At 57.6% G+C, this 20090-nt stretch overlaps 1 protein-coding gene across 4 annotated transcripts in view; it reads left to right on the top strand.

Annotated features, from left to right (window-relative positions):
* LTBP2 (latent transforming growth factor beta binding protein 2) overlaps positions 1-20090 on the top strand; it is a 75591-nt gene that overhangs the window by 49824 nt on the left and 5677 nt on the right. Inside the window, exons 10-33 of one of the 4 annotated variants that reach the window (XM_068397329.1) lie at positions 3003-3125; positions 3631-3795; positions 4633-4863; positions 5428-5450; positions 6886-6925; positions 7294-7389; positions 8444-8569; positions 8761-8889; positions 9330-9449; positions 10402-10521; positions 10731-10853; positions 11052-11177; positions 13645-13767; positions 14080-14205; positions 14303-14425; positions 14655-14786; positions 15990-16115; positions 16895-17038; positions 17313-17504; positions 17627-17707; positions 18336-18464; positions 18678-18818; positions 19059-19226; positions 19769-20044. In XM_068397329.1, the coding sequence (XP_068253430.1) occupies positions 3003-3125; positions 3631-3795; positions 4633-4863; positions 5428-5450; positions 6886-6925; positions 7294-7389; positions 8444-8569; positions 8761-8889; positions 9330-9449; positions 10402-10521; positions 10731-10853; positions 11052-11177; positions 13645-13767; positions 14080-14205; positions 14303-14425; positions 14655-14786; positions 15990-16115; positions 16895-17038; positions 17313-17504; positions 17627-17707; positions 18336-18464; positions 18678-18818; positions 19059-19226; positions 19769-20044 (3183 nt within the window). The remainder of the gene's footprint in view (positions 1-3002; positions 3126-3630; positions 3796-4632; positions 4864-5427; positions 5451-6885; positions 6926-7293; positions 7390-8443; positions 8570-8760; positions 8890-9329; positions 9450-10401; positions 10522-10730; positions 10854-11051; positions 11178-13644; positions 13768-14079; positions 14206-14302; positions 14426-14654; positions 14787-15989; positions 16116-16894; positions 17039-17312; positions 17505-17626; positions 17708-18335; positions 18465-18677; positions 18819-19058; positions 19227-19768; positions 20045-20090) is intronic. The other 3 variants (XM_068397326.1, XM_068397327.1, XM_068397328.1) reach the window with 3 other exon arrangements.

Here is a 20090-nt window from a genome sequence, read left to right as displayed (position 1 = left end):
TGGAGAAGTACTGTTCTGCAGACAGTCTGCTGCCTTGAGGTGCTTTTCCCATCTCTGCTGTTGCAGCGGGACGTGTGCCAGGAAGCCCAGCACCTCACTTAGGGTCCAGAGTGAGCAATTTGGCTGATAGGCTGTGGGAGAGGCTACACAGGGCCTTCTCTTGCCAGCCCAGGTAGGAAGGGAGCCAAGGGGCTGGACAGCAGCTGATGGTTCCTGGTGTCATTGGCTGTAGGAGAGGAGCTGAGCTGAAGAAACTGAGCTCTGGCTTTACGGCTGTCATCAAAGCACTGATGGGTGACTGGAGAAGAGCCCTGGCAAGAGCCCACTTCCCTCTGTTCTGTATGGACAAAAAGGGTTGTCTCTGGTGCCTTCCAGCAGAATGACAAATGGCTTATCTCTGCAAGATATCCTTTCCTTTCCTTTCCTTTCCTTTCCTTTCCTTTCCTTTCCTTTCCTTTCCTTTCCTTTCCTTTCCTTTCCTTTCCTTTCCCTTCCTTTCCTTTCCTTTCCTTTCCTTTCCTTTCCTTTCCTTTCCTTTCCTTTCCTTTCCTTTCCTTTCCTTTCCTTTCCTTTCCTTTCCTTTCCTTTCCTTTCCTTTCCTTTCCTTTCCTTTCCTTTCCTTTCCTTTCCTTTCCTTTCCTTTCCTTTCCTTTCCTTTCCTTTCCCTTCCTTCCTTCCTTCCCTTCCCTTTCCCTTCCCTTCCCTTCCCTTCCCTTCCCTTCCCTTCCCTTCCCTTCCCTTCCCTTCCCTTCCCTTCCCTTCCCCTCCTTTTCTGCATCCCATTGACCAGGAACAAGGCTGCAACGAGTCTGAGTTGAGAGTGCCTGGCAGACCCAGTCAGGAAACCCCTCCGTGCTGCTGGGACCAGCAAGAAGGATGGCACTGGAAGGGATAATGTGGTTGCTAGGCATGAGGCAAAGATTGTTTTTGAGGCTGCAGGCTGGGATGCCTGGAGACAGTGCATCTAGGGAGGTGTGCATGCACAGAGGTCACTGCACAGGACTCACACTGGCACCTTGGTGTCTGTATATCCTTGGTGTCCATATAACCTTGGTGTCCATATATCCTTGGTGTCATTTGCTGACTTAGGTCCTTTCTGCTCACCAAGCACCAGTGTAAACCAGCCTGCACCTTTGCACCACGGGCTGCCTGACCCAGTGTGGCTGTTTCTGAGGAGCACTGTCAGGCTTGTGTGGGGCACGAGGAAGCAGCTGAGACAGCTTACAGATCTGTTTGTGGTCCCTGAGCCTCCTCTCGTGGGCCAGCCCCGTCCCTGGCATGCTGCAGGGGGTAGGAGTATGTGGCCCCAAGCGCGCCTGCCTGCTTCTGTTCCCCATGGGGATTTCCACTGAGGGTGGGTCCTCTGCTGTCAGTGGAATAGAGGGGGATGGACTGAGGCCAGGACGTGGCCCTGTTTTATATTAAGCTCATAAAGCCCAGCCCTTGGTGCTTGTTTGTTTTCTGCTCTCATTACTCTAATCCCTTCAATCCCTTTGCTTATGCGGAGGCCAAACACTTCATCCAGTTGGTGTGTTGGAATGACACAGGGCTGTGACCGTGCCGGGAAGTGACGGGGACGAGCCCCAGAGCTCCTCCGGAGAGCCCAAGCCTCTTCTCTGAGTGGGGTTCCCAGCACATATGGGGTCTGGCCACTGGTTTTTCTCATGAACTCAGTCCTGTGCTTGGTATGGAGCAAGAAACATTACATTACGCAGGCAAACCCTACTCCTCTCTGGCCTGCTGCACATCCCTCCAGTGTCTCCATTCTTCTTAGTGTCCCAGCAGCCCGCCTCTGTAACCCTTTCACCTGAGACAATCTCTAGAGCAACACTGGGTGCTCTCAGGGCACCTCAGGTCTCACCAGGGCCTTGTACACTGGCATTAGGGCTGCCCTGTGTCTTTGTAAAGTCTCTGACATGATGCTGCCTAGCATCACGTTGGCATTTCTTGGTCTTGGCAGTTTGCAGCTGTCCTGTGAGCAGCGTGCACGCCCAGGTCCCTCTCACTGCCTGCTCCCACCTTAGCTTATAGCATATGTTCCTGTGATTCATTCTGGGGTGGTGCTGAGGTTCATCTCACTCCTGCTGCTCCATGCTCCCATCCAGGTCTTCCTGCACTGCTTGTGCCTCCTGACACATCACATTTCGTCAGCACACTTACTTTTCTGGTGCCAAGCTCTTTAGTGAAGATATAAAGCTACATGAGTCCATGAGAAGGGCTTCCTCCTCACTCTCCACCGTGAAAGCTTCCCTCAGCTTCCCTTTATGCACGTTTTGCCAATCTCTGTCTTCTCCAGCTTAGCTGCGTGGTGCTGTAGGAAAGGCAGGTGCTGCAGGCCAAATGGATGACACCAATGGTGTTTCCCTGGGATAAGCCCAGCCCAGCTCTGTAGCTGAAGGCTGTGTCTGATGTTGTGTGCTGAGTCAGGGGCAGAGGCAGAGCTCAAGGCAGGGCTTGAGCTTGGCATCTTCCTGCTTGTTCAACCTGTTCCTGGAAGAAGACACTACAGCGGTGAGCCAGAGCCTGGCCCACCATCCCTCTGCCTAGCACAGGGCTCCGCGTGCAGGGGTCAGTCACTGCCCTCCCTGTGTACTGGCACTGACTTTCTCAGCAAGGATCCTCCGTGGATGATGACTCCATATGAGTAAGACCAGGGGTCAGATGAGAGGACAGGACTTGCCAGTCCAGGCTTGCAAACAACGACCATGATGGCTGTAAGAGTGACCCTGCTGGGGCGGCTCACCAGAGGGGCGACATCTGTTTTCCACGAGGACCATGGAGCAGAGCAGTCGTTCATGAGCCATCCCTGCACCTGCAGCGAGCGAGCTCTGCGCTGCAGATGCAGGACTGCTGTCGCCGCAGAGGTCCCCACCGTGCTGCTTGGTGCAGAGGCTGCCTGGGTTATCAGCCTGGCTGAGACCCCCTCAGTCTGCAGCACTGGGTAGGGGGTTCAGTTCACCCTCAGCTTCCCCACATCTCACCGGCCTACCTCCTCCCCACAGATATCAACGAGTGCTTGATGCAGGGCCTGTGCAAAGATGCTGAGTGTGTGAACACCCGCGGCAGCTTCCGCTGCACCTGCAAGCCTGGCACCATGCTGGACCCGTCCCGTAGCCATTGCATCTGTAAGTGCTCCAGGGAAACCCTCAGTCTGGGAAAGGGGCCTGAGCAGGACCCCACGGCTGAGTGGAGGCTGCAGCGTGCTTCACGCCTCTTGCAAGTGCAGCTGAGTGCCTGCTATGCTGTCGTGCGCTTGTGTGCAGGATGGGACCCCATGCCTCAGGCCCCCTTCATCCATTAGTCTTTTCCAGGACATCTCATGGGCCCTGCTGCTATTCACTGTAGAGCCCAGAGGGGACGTGCCTGCAGCGCAGCAGCAGAGGACGCAGCCTCGTGGGTTGAGAGATCTCCCACAGGAGCTGGATTTGCTTGGGGCTGGCGCTGCTGGGGGGACGGCCCAATGGCTGAAGGCTGGAGGCTGTTCTGGGGAGAGGATGGGGCAGCCCTCGGGACAGGCTGGGAGGCATGGGCAAAGAAAGGCTCGAGGGGGTAGAGGCTGAGTGTCCTCATTTCTCTCTCTGATGGGTGTAGAGCTTGACCTCCGGCACTGACCCTGCCTTTGTGTTTCAGCGGACAAAGCAGTGTCGATGGAGCAGGGGCTGTGTTACCGCTCGGCAGCCGGAGGCGTGTGCTCGTTCCCCCTCTCCCACCGCATCACCCAGCAGATCTGCTGCTGCAGTCGTGTCGGCAAGGGCTGGGGGAAGAACTGTGACGAGTGCCCCGTGCCTGGCTCAGGTGAGACATGCCCGCTTCGGCTTTACCTGCTCTGGTTAGACTGGGGCTTGGGCTTGCCTGAGCTTGCCACCATGCAGATGACTGCAGAACCCAGAGCTAAGCGATGAAAATGCTGGCCTGTGAGATGGGTACAGCAGCCCAGGGAGCAGACCTGGATAATACTGTCAAGACAGAGAAATCCCTGATGGGAAACCACTCTGTACCAGAAGGAGAGCACAGCCATGTCTGTGCCTGGGTTTGCTCAACAGCCCTTTTGTCTCTCTTACGTCTTCTGCTGGGATGAAAGCCAGGTGAAGATGAGTCTAGCATATCTCAGCGTGGAGTAGGGTGGAGGGGAAAGCACCAAAATCCTCAGAGCTGGGGAAAATCTTCAGGTGGTTTGTGCAGAGCATCTTTTGTGATGTGCAAAGCGCTCAGTGCTGAGGTACCAGGGGTTCACTTTTATCTGCTCCCTTGCCCAACTTCGACCTTCCTGTGGCATGATCCCTTCCTAGCAGTACTGACCCAGGGGAGGGATTTAGTTTTTGGTGTCTGGGAGTACCAGCCAGTGCCTGTTAGAAACCCACCCTGCCCTGTGAGCAGATTCCTTCTGCTCGAAGCATCCACCCACTGCAGCCCAGATGTGTTTCTATAAGGATTTAACCCTTAGAAATCTCCAGAAATTGATAGGGTGGGAGAAACTGGTACCTGCAGTCACATACATGCCTGTCCATCTTCACTTCTTTCTTCCACTTGTCCCACCGTCATGTCTGGGTGCGGTCAGCCAGGTGATCCCTGCACCAGCCTCTTCCTTCCAACCTCTTCTCTCTAAAGCTTTGATTTGATTTTCCCTCACAGAAGCCTTCAAGGAGATTTGCCCAGCAGGACATGGCTACACCTACTCCAGCTCTGATATCCGCCTGTTGATGAGGAAGGCAGAGGCAGAAGAGCTGCCCTTCAGCTTGGAAGAACAAGGGGAGAGCAGCAACTGGACGTTGGACTGGGCAGCAAGGAGACAGCAGCTGCAGGACAGCCTGCATGGGAGCGTCCTGGAGGCATTCCCCCACACTGGCACCTTGGCAGGAGAGGGTAGTGTGGAGTCTACTGCTTAAAGCTGCTCCATCTGGGCCCCTAGCAAGGGTGGGCAAATTCCCAGGTCCTGCCATGCCCCCATGGATGGGCTTCTAGCTGATAAGGGCTTTCTATATCTGTATGAATATGCAAGGTGTTCTTTAGCCCTACTAGTGTTCTTGGGGCATGAGACACCACATCTTCAAGCCTTTGGACAGGAGGTTGAGTGTTTCAGGCTTCTGCGACCGCATCTTTGCAGTTGGTGCTGGCTGGCCAGGCTGCCTCCACAGGGACCTCAGGTCTGCATGCAGCCCTGGCACTGCAGTCCTTGGGCTTTTGTCCAGCCCAGCTGGAGGGAAGTGTGACCGACTGCTTCTACCAGCACCTGCTGGAGTGGAGGCTCCTGGGGTCTGTGCAGTGCCAGGAGAGAAGTCCGGGTGTGTTGACTTTGGGAACAAAAGGAGGAGCGTGAGGGACTGAGCGTCAGTGTCTTAGAGGTGGGGTGAAGTTAGAGCGGCCAGGGTTTGAGGAGGATGCCTGCCTGCCTTGTCTCTACTCACCATGCACTATTTCACTTTCCAGGTGAAGTTTCTCCTGTTGTACAGGTGAGTAAGATCTGTCTTACTACATCTGCGTGCATCCATGGTAGCTTGATGGGCAGGAAGGGGGACGTCATACGTATAGGTGACAGGCAGGTGTGAAATGTGGTCAGAGAGAGCACTAAAGAGAGCAAGTAGCTGCTGCTGGAGAGAACAGTGTACGAACTGCAAACTCCACCACCCTGGCTGAGTTGCCGTGGCTGAAGGCACTGTGCCACACGCCTGCTCAGCCCTTGCTGAGAGGCCATTAGCTCAAACCAACAGGAGCTGGGAGCTCTGCTGTACTAGTTCATGGTCAGTGTTGACTCCAGCTGGCATTCGCTGGGGCTGGGGTAGGAGCCCAGGCTGCCGTCAGCCTGGCCTGGCTGCAGGGCTAGGTGGGCAGCAGGGGAAGGGGAACCACTGTGGACAGCTCGAGGAGCACTCCTCTTGCAGGGCCCGGTGTCATGTTTATGCCCAGTTCACAAGTGGGTCTCCCTGTGTTGATGTGGGTGCAGCAGAAGTCCCGCTGGAGCAGCCAGGGTGGGGGTATCCCACACTGGCTGTGTGAATTCACCCTGTCTGACAGGAGCAGCCTGGGGACCAATTCTCTGCCAGGCTCTCCCAGGGCTGGGTTTTTTTATTATGAGTCTCACTTGAAAAATATGTGCCTCCTGATCCTTGCTGTCAGTAGAGGTTGGGCTGTATCCCTCCTGATCATCTCTGTGCCCCGCCTTGCTACAGCAGCCCAGCCCTCAGAATGTACTTGCAGCCCCTCTGGGAGAGGGGACAGCACTGCCATTGTCACTGCTTCAGAGATATTAAGTGACTTGCCCAAGGACATGTGAGAAATCTCAAGTAAGGGCAGAAATTTGAACTAAAGCTTCCAAATTTGAAGCAGAGCTAGGCTGGGACTTGTGTTGCTCAGCCTCCTGTTTTCTTCATCCATTGTGGAAAGCTCCTTGGAGCAGAGACCCAGGTTGTGCTCACATCTCCTTTGGCAGCCATGGGTTTGCCAGGAGGGGATGCTGAGAAAGAGTGTTGAGCACCAAGCACCCTTCTAGTGGGTAGCACTCTGAGGCAGGTTGAAGTAGTGGCTGTCCTCAGCCCTCCAGAGCCACCAATGACAATGGCAGCATCTACCGTGCCCAGCTGCTCTTCCTGGCTGCCTTGCGGAGACACCTGCCCCGTGGCAGTGCCCTGGGTCTCACCTGCATGGCGTGCTGGCATGACCCCTCTGCAGGTAGCCCCCAGGCACGACCAGGAACTGTGTTTTTCTTGGTACAATGTGCTCAGGACAGAGTGGCTGTGCCAGCTGCACTCAGCCATGGCAGCTGCTCCTCCCAGCACAGTGTCTCAGGGAGCAAGAGGAGCCAGGAGGTGGGTGGGGAAATGTCTCAGGGATGCTGCATGCCAGCTACATGCACGTGGATAGAGGCAGCCCTATGTTTCTGTCCCTCAGGGTGCTACTGCTGCCACCGCAGAGCCTGCCACACACAGAGGTGAGCGCCTGGCTGGTGGGAGGTCAGGGTGGCTGTGGGGAAGAGGACGGGGCAGCCCACAGCACTGGGCAGGATGGGGTCCCAGCTGGGCTGGCTGCGGGGCGCTGCGGGGCACCACGGGGGACCTCTGCCACACTGTGGTGGCTGACGTGGGGCTGTAGGGGTGCAGGGAGGTGGTGGCTTTCCAGTGAGGTGGAGGAGGCTGTGTTAAATAACAAGATGATGAGGTTGCTGCAGCCACCCTGCGGCCTCTTCCCATGTGCTCTCTCAGGGCTGTGAGTGCAGGGACACCAAGCACGGGTAAACCTTATATCTGCACCTCTGTCTGGGATCAGGGGCTGGACCTCACTTCTCTTCTTCTTCCTCAGCAGAGGAAGAGGAGTCCTGGCGTGGTCCTCCCCAGCCTGGCCCCACCACCACCCGGGATGCTGCTGCTCCAACGCAGATGCCAGCGCAGGGCTTGGGTGTGTGTCCACTACTCTCAGGGATTTCCCTCCTCTCTCTGCCTGGTGCTGTGGGGAAATTATGCCCTAAGCTCTGCCCAGGTGCTCTCTCCCTTCTCCAGCCTGCTTGTCTTTCCACATGCCCCACTTGGCTTCCCACAGAAAAGTCCCTGCCCTACCACCCTGGGGTGTTGTCCCAGCATGGCCCCAGCTGCTGCCAGCCAGTGAAGGCTGGCTGGCCATGGGGAGGCACGAGAGCAATCTCGTACAGGGAGCAACGTATTTGGCTCTCCGGATCCTTCCCCGCCTGCAGCTCGCCTGCACGGTGCAGCGGTGGCCGCCGGGCGAGGGGGATCACGCGCCCGCTGTGGTGGCTTTGGCCCCATTCCCCCCGCAGCGCGAGCTGACTCATCGGGAAGTGGGAGCGCACGGTGAGGCATGTGGCTCCCGGGGCGGCTTGTTTACCGCGCTGGAAACAAGGGCGCTGTTGTTCCAGGGTTGCTCAAGTGCCTGGGAGCGCGGCCCCTGCCCTCCTCGGGGGCTGGAGCACCTTGGGGAGCAGGCCTGGCAGAGACACCTTGCTAAGGAATGCATCTTCCTCAATAGCCTTTTGTTTGGGGTTGGGCTGCCTCCCCCATCCCGGCCGGCTCAGTGCCGAGGGGGCGTGCGATGTCCCACTGCCTGTTGCCTGCGCCCCGCTTAGCAGGGCGGTGCGGGGGGAGCCCTGCTGTCACCCCGAAGGTGCCCCCTCGCAGGTGCCAGGCTCTGCTGACAGCCTTCCTCCGAGGTGTGGGGCTGGTCAGCTTCCTCACTGCCCTTTTGTGGGGCCGGGGCACAGGTGAGCAGTGCAGGTGACTGGGGTGTCCCGGCTGGGCTCAGGCTGGAGGAGGCAGCAGGGTCTGCCATGTCCTCCCTGCAGCCCTACGGGCACTGGCTGCCTGAAGATGCAGAGGAGCAAGCTAGGCCTGCTCCATCTCTCTCCAAGAAGCGAAAAAGCAGCCTCGCCAGTGTGGTGCTGGGGACACAAGGCAGACCCTGGACTGCCACTCCCCAACCCTGTGCTCTCTCTTCCCAGGGGTCAGCGGCTGTGCCTCTTCACCTCTCTCCTGTGGAGCCGGTGCTTGCGTGCTCACCCCGGAGGGATATACCTGCTTGTGCCACCCTGGCTACACGTTGGACCCCAGCCGCCTCCGCTGCATCGGTAGGTTCGCACCTCCTCTGCCTGCTGGGCCTTGACGGACCGTTGGGTCCTTTCGGGCTCCTGGGGGAAGGGTTTCTGGCAGCTCTGCTGAGCCCCTGCCCACCCGCTGCACCACGGGGCTGGCAGGAGGCTGGTAGGGGCTGGCAGGAGGCTGCTGTGACTGCTCATCTTCCTTCCTTGCCTGGGCACAGATGAAGACGAGTGCCTGAAAGATCCTTGTGCTGGAAAAGGTCGCTGCATCAACAGTGTGGGCTCCTATTTGTGCCTCTGCTACTCTGGGTACACCCGGGCTGTCTCGGAGGGCAAGCAGATCTGTCAGGGTAAGTGGTGTCCGCCAGGCACAGGGCTGCCACCTCCACAGGGTCTCCCAGTCTCCCGCCCTCACACTCTCTTGTGCACATGCACACACACACTTTCATGCACACGGTGCACACACACACATGCACACCTGCACACACACCTGTGCACCCTCCCTCCCCGCAGGCGTGCCCACGGACAGCCTGATCCATGGGGATCACCCTCTACTGCTCGCTCAGGGACAGGACCTTGCCCATGGAGATCTGGGCAGGAGCCTGTCCTGCCAGCCCTGATCACTGCTGTGTGGCAAGGGGGGTGCAAGGACAGATGGGGGATGGAGGAGAGCCCTGGCATGGGTCGCCTGGGCAAAGCCCACTGGAGGTGGAGCAGCTCCTCTCCTGCACCCAGCCTTCCCCGCACGGGAGGGGGAAGACTTCAGGAGTGTCTCCCTGTGTGTTGCCAGATCTGGATGAATGTGAGCAGCCCTCTGCCTGCCAGGGACAGCAATGTATCAACACTCCCGGCTCCTACCGCTGCGAGTGCAAGGAGGGCTTTGCCATGGGCCCCAGAGGACAGTGTGAAGGTGAAGCTTGCTGCTCCCTGTTCCCCTGCCCCTCCAACCCACCCTGTGCAGGGCTGAACACCTCCTTTTCTCACCATTCCATGTCTCCTCCTGGAAAGGAGGAAGGACCCCCCCATGCTTGTCTGTGCTGTGCCCCCCCCTGAGGGCTGCCTGTCCTCTCCTCTGCCTTCAGGAGGAACAGGCTTTCCTGGGCGGGGAGAGGGGAGTTCTCCTGAGACCCTCTCCCGCCTCCCCAGGGTGATCCCCCACAACCAGCCCACGCTGGCTTCCCGTTCTGGGAGGAGATGCCCATGCGTTTTTGTGTCATCTTGGCTCTGTCACCAGACCCTTGTGCTGGCAAGTGGACTGGAGGGAGAACAGGCTGCAGAGACTCAGACCACCTGTCCCCACAGCATCCTGCTCACGTGGCACCACCTGGGCCCTTCAGACCATGCAACCTTTTGAATATATGATGTGCCTGATCAAAGATCCCCCTTTCCCGGTAGCTCGTCTGCAACAGAGAGTGGGAGACTATTTTAGGAGGCAGTATGGGAAACAGGACAGGCACAGAATTCTGGTCCCCCCACACATCCTCCCGAAAGCACTTGCCTTAAGGACTTCCTGAGCTGGAGGCTGCATCCTAATCATAGTTACGAAAGTGCCTGAGGAAACAGCCCTGCACAGATATTCTTTGATCCTTTTCTCTGCCCATGTACATTCTTGGCCTTGGCAACATCCTGCGGCAGCAGGTTTTGCTGCTGGATTACGTCAGCCCTCAGGTGTGGGTGTAGGATCCTGAGTGATGAGTGGGACTATAGGAAGTGTTGCCCAAGCCCTGGCAAACTCGTCTCACCTCCTCTCGGGCATCGCTGTACCCCAGAGAGGGACTCTGAGGATCCAGCTGGAGGGGACATCCTGGAGAAGGCTGCACTGTTCGCCTTTGAGAGCCTGAAAGGAGTGTGTTTCTTGGCAGATATCAACGAGTGCGTGGATCCCAGCCCTTGCCCCCACGGGAAGTGTGTCAATACGCTGGGCTCCTACAAGTGTGTCAGCTGTGGGGATGGCTACTGGCCCAGGAATGGGAGATGTGTTGGTGAGGAACGTGGGCTGTCTCTGGGCAGCACCCTTGCCCCCCGCGGCAGTGCTCCCTGCAAGCCTCAAGAAGAGCAGGGGCACGGGCAGCCTGCTCCTTCCGTGGGCAGCCAGCCTGCGTGGCCAGGGCACAGTGCCCTCACAATTTGGGTGGCAGGGATTGCCCTGAGCACCCTCCCATTCTGTATTGCTCTCTGCTGTGTCACACAGATGTGGACGAGTGTCTTGTGGAGGGGACCTGTGCTCACGGGCGGTGTGTCAACCTGGATGGCTCCTTCCACTGTTCCTGCTACCAAGGCTACGAGGTGGCACCTGATGGGAAGAGCTGCCAAGGTACCAGGGAGCCATGAGTCCAGAGCCTCTGAAGTGGCATGCACCCAGTCCAGAGGTTTCCCTGGGCTCTTCCTGAGCACTTGGCTCTGCCCGAGTCCTGGCCACCATGTTGGCTGGTTCCCTCAGCACATCTGCTCCTGGTTGTGGTTCCTCCGCATCCTTCCCACTCATCCTGCTCTCCCATATGTGCTTATGCAGACATCGATGAGTGCACTGCCCGGGCTGCCTGTCCCTCCGGACTCTGCCTCAACAGTGAGGGCTCCTACTCCTGCATGGCTTGTGACGCCGGCTATGCTGTGTCCAGAGATGGCAGCACGTGTGAAGGTATCACTTTCCCAGGGACAGAGAAGCGGGTGCTGGAGGGAATGAGGGAAGAGACATTGCCATAGCTGGTTATTGGTGGGGCCTGGGGACTTCTTTAACCTCAGGATCCTTCTCCAGCTCTTTAGCTCTCCAATCAGTAGATAGCAGAGGAGGGGGCTGCAAGCAGATGTCGCCGAGAGCAGGCGGAAGGTGATCTTCCTCACCCAAAAAAGGGCTGGGGGGCAAGGACTCATTGATGAGACTGCTGGACTAATGGTGACCTGGCGGATGCTGAAAAAGGCCAGAGGAGTGCAGGAGGCCTAGAAACATGGGCAGAGAGGAGCTGTGTGTGGTTCAGTTCAGAACTGTGTGCCTGGAAGCGTGTGCCCCGAATGTAGGTCCTCAACAGAGAGAGAAACCTTGGGTCCACAGCCAGTGGAGAGACTGTGGGCACCCAGGGTTCATCTTTTTTCCCTAGCCCTTAATGTAACTTGAACATGTTTAAGAAGTAAGGAGTAGTTCAAGGGCTCTGCTGTGCCAGGTACACATGGCAGAGAGTTAACACCAGCATGGATCTGCATTGGTTGCTTTGCTCAGACATGAGAGCTCCCTGTTCCAGCCTTATGGCCTGACTGCCCCAGCGCAGGGGAGGGAAATGCCTCCCTGGTGGCTGCCCCCAGGGAACATCCTGGGCTTGAGATGGCTGGATGCAAATTCCCTGTTTGGGGCAAGGGAAGGGAGGGGGCAGAGGTAGCAAAGGTATTTGTTTAAAGATTGGCCACGTGCTGCAAATTTCCCTCTGGAGCACTGCAGAGCTCTGCAGCCTGCACATAGCCGGCAAACAGAAGATCTTGCCTTTGATGTGACTCTCAGAAGACCTCGCTGCATGGGGGCATCCAATGGAGGAGGAGAGGGAGGCTTTCCTCCCTTCTCCTCTGTCTGAGAAAACCAACGTGAAATGAGCTTATTTTCCATCTGATTTTGGGGTGCAATGGAAAAAACATGGTTTGATCCCTTCTGTCTGCTCTCCGCCTTTCGCAAAATTCCATGTGAGACCCTTCTCAGCCACCTTGCCCCAGCCATGTCACAAGGGCACCTTATCAGGGTTCGATACTGTTTGAGTCACACTGACCTGACGGTAGGATGGCATGTTCTTCCCTGCCTTGGCTGGTGGCCTTGTCTGTGGATCTGGGTTTCATATTTGAAAAAATGATAAGGGTTTCGTGATAGTTTTGTGATAGATAAACTAGGTTATGGTTCATCTCCAGAAGGATTCAAGAATATTGCTGCTTGCAACCCTTTGAGACTGAACAGCTGGGAATCCTGCCCTGAGGTGGTAGGGAGCGATGCTCATCTATGCCTGTGGTGTGCTCAGTGCTCTGGAAGGGGAAGAGAAGGTCCCTGCACTGCCCTCCGGAGCTGCCAGTCTCAGGGCTTTAGCTTCTGGCAGGGGAGAAGAGTACAGCAGGACCTTCTCCTCTAGCATGTCTTCTGCTGCCTGCACACCAGCCCATCCTTCTGATTAGAGTGTCCTCCGGTGCTTTCCCCTACCTCATGGGCCTGCAGGCAAGGGCAGTCTGCTGGCAGGTCGCAGCCCTCTGGTAGAGGGAAGGCACCCCTCTCTCTTCTGCTGTGAGCAAAACCCTCAGAGTGCCAGCAGGCTCTGGCCAAGGCCTGGTGGTGTTGGGTGGGAGAGGGTTTGTGGGGAGCTCTGCAGCTGGGTAAGAGATGATGTAGGCCCCTGGCCAGCTTTGCCAGGAGAAGGATGTTGTAGGCAAATCCGTCAGGGAGGAAAGCAGAGCCACAGAAGGTGTAGCTGATGCTGGGTTACTTTCCTGATGTTTGCTCTTGTGCAGATGGCTGAAGACGGGGTTTGTCAGCAACTGTGGCTCTGTGCTGACCTCTTGGTGGTTGTGGTACCCAGTGCAGAGCTCTGCTGGAGATGGACACTGGGGTTAGCAGTATCCCTGTGCTCACAGAATCACAGAATGGCTGAGGTTGGCAGGGAACTCTTGTCCAACCCCTCTGCTCAAGCAGGGCCACCTAGAGCTGGTTGCTCAGGACCATGTCCAGATGGCTTTTGAATATCTCCAAGGAGAGAGAGTCCACAACCTCTTTGGGCAATCTGTGCCAGTACTCAGTAATCCTCACAGTAAAAAAGTGGTTCCTGATGTTTGGATGGGACGTCCTGTGTTTTGGTTTGTGCCCATTGTCTCTGGTCCTGTCACTGGGCACCTCTGGCTTGGTTCTGGGATCCAGATTATCCTGGTCCCTATGATGGAGGGGAGTGAAGGGTCTGGGCTGACTCCTCACGCCCCAATAACAGGGGGTCTCTGCCCTCATCTCACTGTGACGGGATGGCCTGGGAGAGCAGCTCAAGCCCACCTTGCAGGCCAACAGCTGGGTGATGGCTTCTCTGGGTGGGGATCTGCTCCAGTGGCGGCAAGAGCTGGGGCCTCACTCCATGCTGTGCCCTTCTGCTTGGCAGATATGGACGAGTGTGAGGACCCTGCTGTTCAGTGCCTGGGGGGAGAGTGCAGGAACACCCCGGGCTCCTACGAGTGCCACTGCCAGGCTGGCTTCGAGCTCGCCAACGGCACCGTGTGCAAAGGTACGAACGCCATCCCTGCAGCCCTCTGGGTCCAGGACATAGAGCCTCCCTATAGAACCCCCCTTCTTTCTCGGCAGGGAGCATGCCAGTGCCAAGGCAGGTGATGCCACTGTTCATGGCACTTCCATAAGGCTGTAGCCAAATGCAGGATCACCATGGACAGGGAAGTTCTCTGTCTCCATGGAGAGAAAAACAGGGTCCGGGAGCCCTGTGAGGGCTGCCTGTAAGAGACTGGAGAGAGGGAAGCTGTGTGGCTTAGGAGAAGGATGTCCCTCAGAGCTGGGTGTATGGCCCTGACTGCTCCCTCTGCAGATGTGAACGAGTGCCTGAACAGCAAGATCTGCAGCCCCAATGGCGAGTGTCTCAACAGTCATGGATCCTACTTCTGCATTTGTGCTCCTGGCTTCTCGAACGTGGCTGGTGGAGTCAGCTGCCAAGGTGAGCTGGAGGGTGGCAGGGACATACCTTGGGTTCTGCCCTCTGCTCCCTCCCCTTCTGTGAGATCCAGGTTGACAATTTTGGCCTGATTTTGCAGATGTGGATGAATGCACAGACAAGTCCCGGTGCTCACAAGGCCAATGCCTGAACACAGAAGGCTCCTACAGGTGTCTGTGTGAAAATGGGTTCAAACACTCCCAGGAGACGGATGACTGCGTGGGTGAGAGCTCATCGCTGGGGAGATCAGCCCCCTGGGATGTGGGGGGATGGATGCAGCCAATGCAGGGCGGGGGGCAGTTCTGCTCCCAGCACTCAAAGTGGCTGGTGACTTATAAAGAGGACTAGCAATGGCTCAGGGCCTCTGTCCAACTGAACTTGACCCAGGTGCTGCAGTGAGCAAGCAGGGTCCCCACCTGACCATCTTCATCCCCTTGCCCTCCTCCCTGCAGACGTGGATGAGTGTAAAGAGTACGGGGATGCCATCTGCGGCACGTGGCGGTGCCAGAACAGCCTGGGCTCCTACCGTTGTATCATGGGCTGCCAGCCCGGCTTCCACTGGACCCCCTTGGGTGACTGCATTGGTGAGTATAGCCCTGGGTGTCCCTGTCCCTCCTCCCGGCAGGGACAGGGTGGCTGTGGGTCTGCCAGGGGTATGGGGGAGAAGGAGGAGGAGGAGGAAGCGTGTGGCTGGTGGAGAGGCAGATAATGCTGAGAGTTTGTTTTCTTGGCTGAGCTGCCTGCTTGTGTCTAGACTTCTCTCTTCCTGGCATCTGGAACAGACACTGCATTGTGCTGCTTTCCGCTCGGGGAGAGTCCTGGGCAGGTTACAGCCATTCCAGGCTTGGGGCTGGACCACAGCTCCCTGTAAGCTGTGCTTGCCGGGGCTACTGCCTGTGCCAGTCACCTGCCTGGCAGGGCTGGGTGCGGGGAAAGGCTGCTGGTACCACTATGTGCTAGTCTGGGGAGTCTAGGTTTGGAGTTCAGGCCTCAGCAAAGAAGAAAGAGCAAAGGGTTTTCTGAAGTTTTTGAGGCTCCCCCACAGCTCAGGGAAGGCTGCAGCGAGGAGGTGCTGCTGCCAGCCGCTGGGCTCAGGGCTGCACCAGGACTCAGACTTAGCATGTGGAGCTGCTCATGGCCTTGGGAGCAGTGGGCTGTGGGCATGCAGCTGCTCTGCCTGCTCCAGGGAAATCTGCCCTGTACAGTGGTAGGAGGGGAGTGGGATGCAGCCAGCAGGGCCATAAACCTGCCCTCCATAGGCAGAGGACCCAGTTGTGACTGTCCAACCCCACCGGGCTGGGGCAAGGCAGAGATTACTCCCTAGCACTATAGTAGTTGGAGAAGGACCGGGTCAAGAAGAACGGGGAAGAAGGGTATCATCCTGGATCTGTCTGCACTTGCTCCACACACATGAGCTGCATCCTTATGTCTCCTGCCGATGTGAGCCTGTAGGCTCTGTGTGCCTTTATGCCTCTGCAGAGACCTGTGCTACCCTCAGTCGCCCCTGCCAGCCACCTCCCACGTTTCCCATCCATTTCCCATTCCCACCCTGCTCCTGTCACTCTATCCACGTGGCCTCTTTGCAGCTCTGGATGTTGCAAGAAGCTTCTCTTAACACGCGCACTCATAGCAGGGGAGTGAGTGGGGCAGCCAGACCCAGTCCCTCACATCAAGAGAATGCCTGTCCTATCCCCAGGTCTTGGGGTCAGAGCAGAAGGGCCCGGGCAGGGGGGATCCATTGAGAGAGGTGGGGTCTGGGGCAATTCCTGCTCTCTGGTCTGCTGCAGACATAGATGAGTGCGCCAACGAGACGCTGTGTGGGAGCCACGGCTTCTGCGAGAACTCAGACGGCTCCTTCCGCTGCCTCTGCGACCGTGGCTACCAGAGCTCACCCTCCGGGCACTACTGCATTGGTGAGTCTCCCACGATTGCTCTGACAGTCAGTGAGGGAGAGCCAGCAGCAGGTGCCAGGCTGGTGTCCCCGCTGTGTGATGGTTCCTGGGTCATGGATGGGGACTGTATCTGAGCATGGAGAATCCCATATATGGACAGGGCAGCTCAAGGAGGCAAAACCCATCCCCTTAGCACAGCAGATCCTTGGGACTGCAAAGGAGCAGGGCTCTATGAAAAAGCAACCGGCTCCCAGTGAACATGGAGCCCTTCTCTGTGCAGGTGGAAAGGTGCTTGAGGGCTGGAGGCACCGAAGGTGCTAGAGGGATACTTTAATGGATGCCTGGAGAGAACAGGCAGGGAAATAAAAGGAAAAAAATGTTTTCACCATGAAGACAGGCAGGCAGTGGAACAGATGCCCATGATGGCTGTGCAGTCGCCATCCTTGGAGGTTTTGAAGACCCAACAAAACAAAGCCGTGAGCAGCCTGGTGGGATCCCATAGCTGACCCTGCTTTGAGCAGGCGGTTGGACTAGAGCCCTCCAGTGGTCCCTTCAAACCTGGATGATCCTGTGATCCAGTGACTCACTGCAAGCTGGAGTTCAGGCTCCTTGAATCCACTGAGAACAGGACAGGAAGCTCTTGCCCAACTTGTGTTGAGCCACGGTGTGAACAGAGCTCTCAGCTCATCCCTAGCAGCTTCCATCTCCCTGCTGAAGCGTGACCCCCTGCTGCAGACCATGCACAGGCTGCCCACAGAGAGGCAGGGCTCCAGCTGCCGCCACTGCCCCTTGCTTTGCAGATGTGAATGAGTGCGAGCTGATGGTCGCCGTGTGTGGGACTGCGCTCTGTGAGAATGTGGAGGGATCCTTCCTCTGCCTCTGCCCCAGCGACCACGAGGAGTATGACACAGAGGCAGGGCAGTGCCAGCCCCGAGCAGCCGTGGGTGAGTAGGCAGCTAGGACAGAAGCACGGACGGCAGCTAGAGCAGGAGCATGGTGGCCCTGGCTGAGGTGAGATAAAGCTGGGGGGCTGCCAGGGCTGTACAAAGCCAGGCAGGCATGGGCAAGCTTTCATCTGAGGAGAGCTGAAGAAATTGAAAGTGGGGACCTGGGAAAGTCACGCTGGCAGTGATGGGTGTGCTCTGGGACCTCCTAGGTGTGGGATGCTGCGTTGGGGTGCCGAGGACCCCATCCCGTCCCTGCTCTGCTGTCTTCTAGAGGGCCCTGAGACACATGCAGCCCACTTCTCTGACAGCGCAGAGCGCAAGCAGTGCTACTACCACATCAGCGACGTTCGCCTGTGTGACAGTGTCCTGGCCAAGAACATCACCAAGGAGGAGTGCTGCTGTACTGTGGGGGCAGCCTGGGGTGACAATTGTGAGACTTACCCCTGCCCCATCCCGGGCACAGGTAGGACTGTGGCCCCAGCACACTGGGCAAGGGCAGTGCTCTGACTGCCAACTCCACTTTGGTTGCACTAATGAGCTGTTGCTTTTCTTCCCATCTCCCCTTGGCATCTGCCTCCTGACCAGTGGAGTACCAAGAGATCTGCCCTCTCGGGAAGGGCTATGTTCCCCAGGAAGATCTGCTGTCAGGAAAAGTCTCTTTCACAGGTACTAGCACCGTTTTCTCTCATTTCTTTCAGGGGGAAGAGAGAGGGCACTGTGCAAAGCCCTGCATGGAGATGCATCCACAGAAATATCTCCTCAGGGCTGGGGTGGGGGATGCTAGTGTCCTGCTGCTGCTTTCCTCCATCCAGAGAAATCCCAGATTGTCAGTATCACCGAGCTGGAAGTGCCCCTTCCTCCAGTCCTGCCTCATGGCTGGCAGTGACTCTTTTCTTGGTGCAAACCTCCCATGCCCATTTCGAACCAGGGATGGGGGCCAGTAAGACACAACCCTTCCAGTTACTGATAGAACTCCCAGTGGCTGCCTGCCTCAGTCTTTGGCACTTCATCGCTAGGGGGTTGTGTTCTCAACCTGCCAGAAACACACATGAATCTCCTATTTGTGAAAGTATCCTCTTCCCTGTCATCCCTTCTCTGGCTCTGCCTGTGGGTGCTTCCACCTCTGCTCCCAGGCATGTGGCCGGTGGGAGAGGCGGGGGGATCACTTGGGGACCTGCTGGTCATCCGGACCAAGGTGCCATGCCGGCTTTCTGTGGGCACAGCACCCAGCCTGCCCTGCTTCCATGGCTCTGCTCCCTGAGACACTCTCTCCCTCCCTCCATCCCTCTCTCAGACATGGACGAGTGTGAGATATTTGGCTCTGAGTTCTGCCGCAACGGACAGTGTTTGAACACGGTGCCAGGGTACAAGTGCTTCTGCCGTACAGGCTACTTCTATGACTCCAGCAGGCTTGAGTGTGTTGGTAAGATGGCCTCACAGAGCAGTGGGGACCCCCACCACATGCAGAGGGACAGCTGTGCTTGCTACACCCAGAGTTGTCCATGCTAGGGCTAGCTCTGGGTGACAGGCTTCCTGGGACCCTCCCGGGGAACCTCTTTTAGGAGGTGGCAGGGAAAGGGTCGCATTGCCCGTGTCTGCCAGCCTGAAACATTGCTCTGTCCTTGTGCGTGGGCAGACCAAGATGAGTGTCAGAACGAAGTGTACTGCATCAACGGCGAGTGTCTGAACACGGACGGTTCCTACCACTGCTTCTGCAGCCTTCCTCTCATGCTGGATGCCACCGGCAACCGGTGTGTGAACCTCTCCATCAGGGCAGGTGAGCCTGAGCCCCCGCCACAGCACACCTTTGCCCCGCACGTCCCGCCCTGCAGCAGGGTCTCCCAGGAGGGAGCAGCGGGTGGGGGCTTGGTGCCGGGCTGAGGGGTGCCAGTGCCAGCACAGTGTGCAGCCAGGGCATGGGGGCAGGAGCTGGGCACACAGTCGTCCCTCTCAGAACAAGGGGGATGGCACTCTTCTGGATGATTTTTATGGCATACTTTGTTCGTGGCACTCACAGATGCCTTGGAGGAGTACGAAATCCACCTGGATGTCTGCTGGCAGACCGTCACCGACTACATCTGCCAAGACCTGCTGCGCGGCGAGCAGACCACATACACTGAGTGCTGCTGCCGGCTCGGCGAAGCCTGGGGCCAGAACTGCGCACTCTGTCCGCACAGGTCCTCTGGTGAGCAGGGTGGTGTGGGCAAGCATACCCTGGCAGAGGTGGGGATGTGCTGGGCTGCTGTCGGTCGTGCTGGGCAGGGTTGGCCGCATATGGCTGCAGTGCGGGCTCCTCTGGTTGTCTGCATTGCCAAAGTCAGCCCCAGGAGTGGGTGAACCCCCCACTTCTCCAGGGCTGAGCTGCACCAGTGGGTAGGATGTACCTGAAACTGGTTTGCAATGAGTCCGAGGTGTCTGAGGGGAGAGTTGCTCTGTGCATCCTGTTGCTCCTGCATAGCTTAGGAGAGGTGAGGCAGTGGCAGCCTGGGATGGGAGCACACTGGAAACTGGGGTTCTCACTGCTCAAGAACTTGCTGGCCCTGGACAGGAGCTGGTCTTCTCGAAGATGGGGTGCCATCAGCAAACTACAGAGCTGCAGCTTTGGAGGCCATTGAACGCAGGCCTGGCTCAGCTGTCCCGGTGTGGACGCACCCTCTCCAGCCGTAGCAGACTTACCTCTCTTGAGCTGGGCTGCACTGACCCTTACTTTTCTCTCACCACTTCCAGCTGACTTTGCTTTCCTGTGTAATGGGGCCAGTGAAGACAGTGAGAGAGGGGCTGAGCTCAGAGAACGACCTAGGTATGAGTACGGACCGGGCTTGGAAGACCCCCACTATGGCCTTCCCAGCCCAGATATGGGCCCCTACTACAACTACTTGGAGTCTGAGTATGGAAACCCCGATGCTGGCTTCCCTCAGAGGGAACCCAACAGTGAGTTTCGTGGCAGCCCTCTCCACCACGGCCCAGGGTGGTCCCCACCCCGCTACCTGCCCAGCCGAACTGGTGAGTACTGGGAGACACAGAGAGGTGCCTTCCCACCCAGCCTGTG

This window comes from Nyctibius grandis, chromosome 4, assembly GCF_013368605.1.
Source record: "Nyctibius grandis isolate bNycGra1 chromosome 4, bNycGra1.pri, whole genome shotgun sequence".
NCBI lineage: Eukaryota > Metazoa > Chordata > Aves > Nyctibiiformes > Nyctibiidae > Nyctibius > Nyctibius grandis.
The sequence above is the reverse complement of the archived record's forward strand: the minus strand, read 5'-3'. Positions and strand labels throughout refer to the sequence as shown.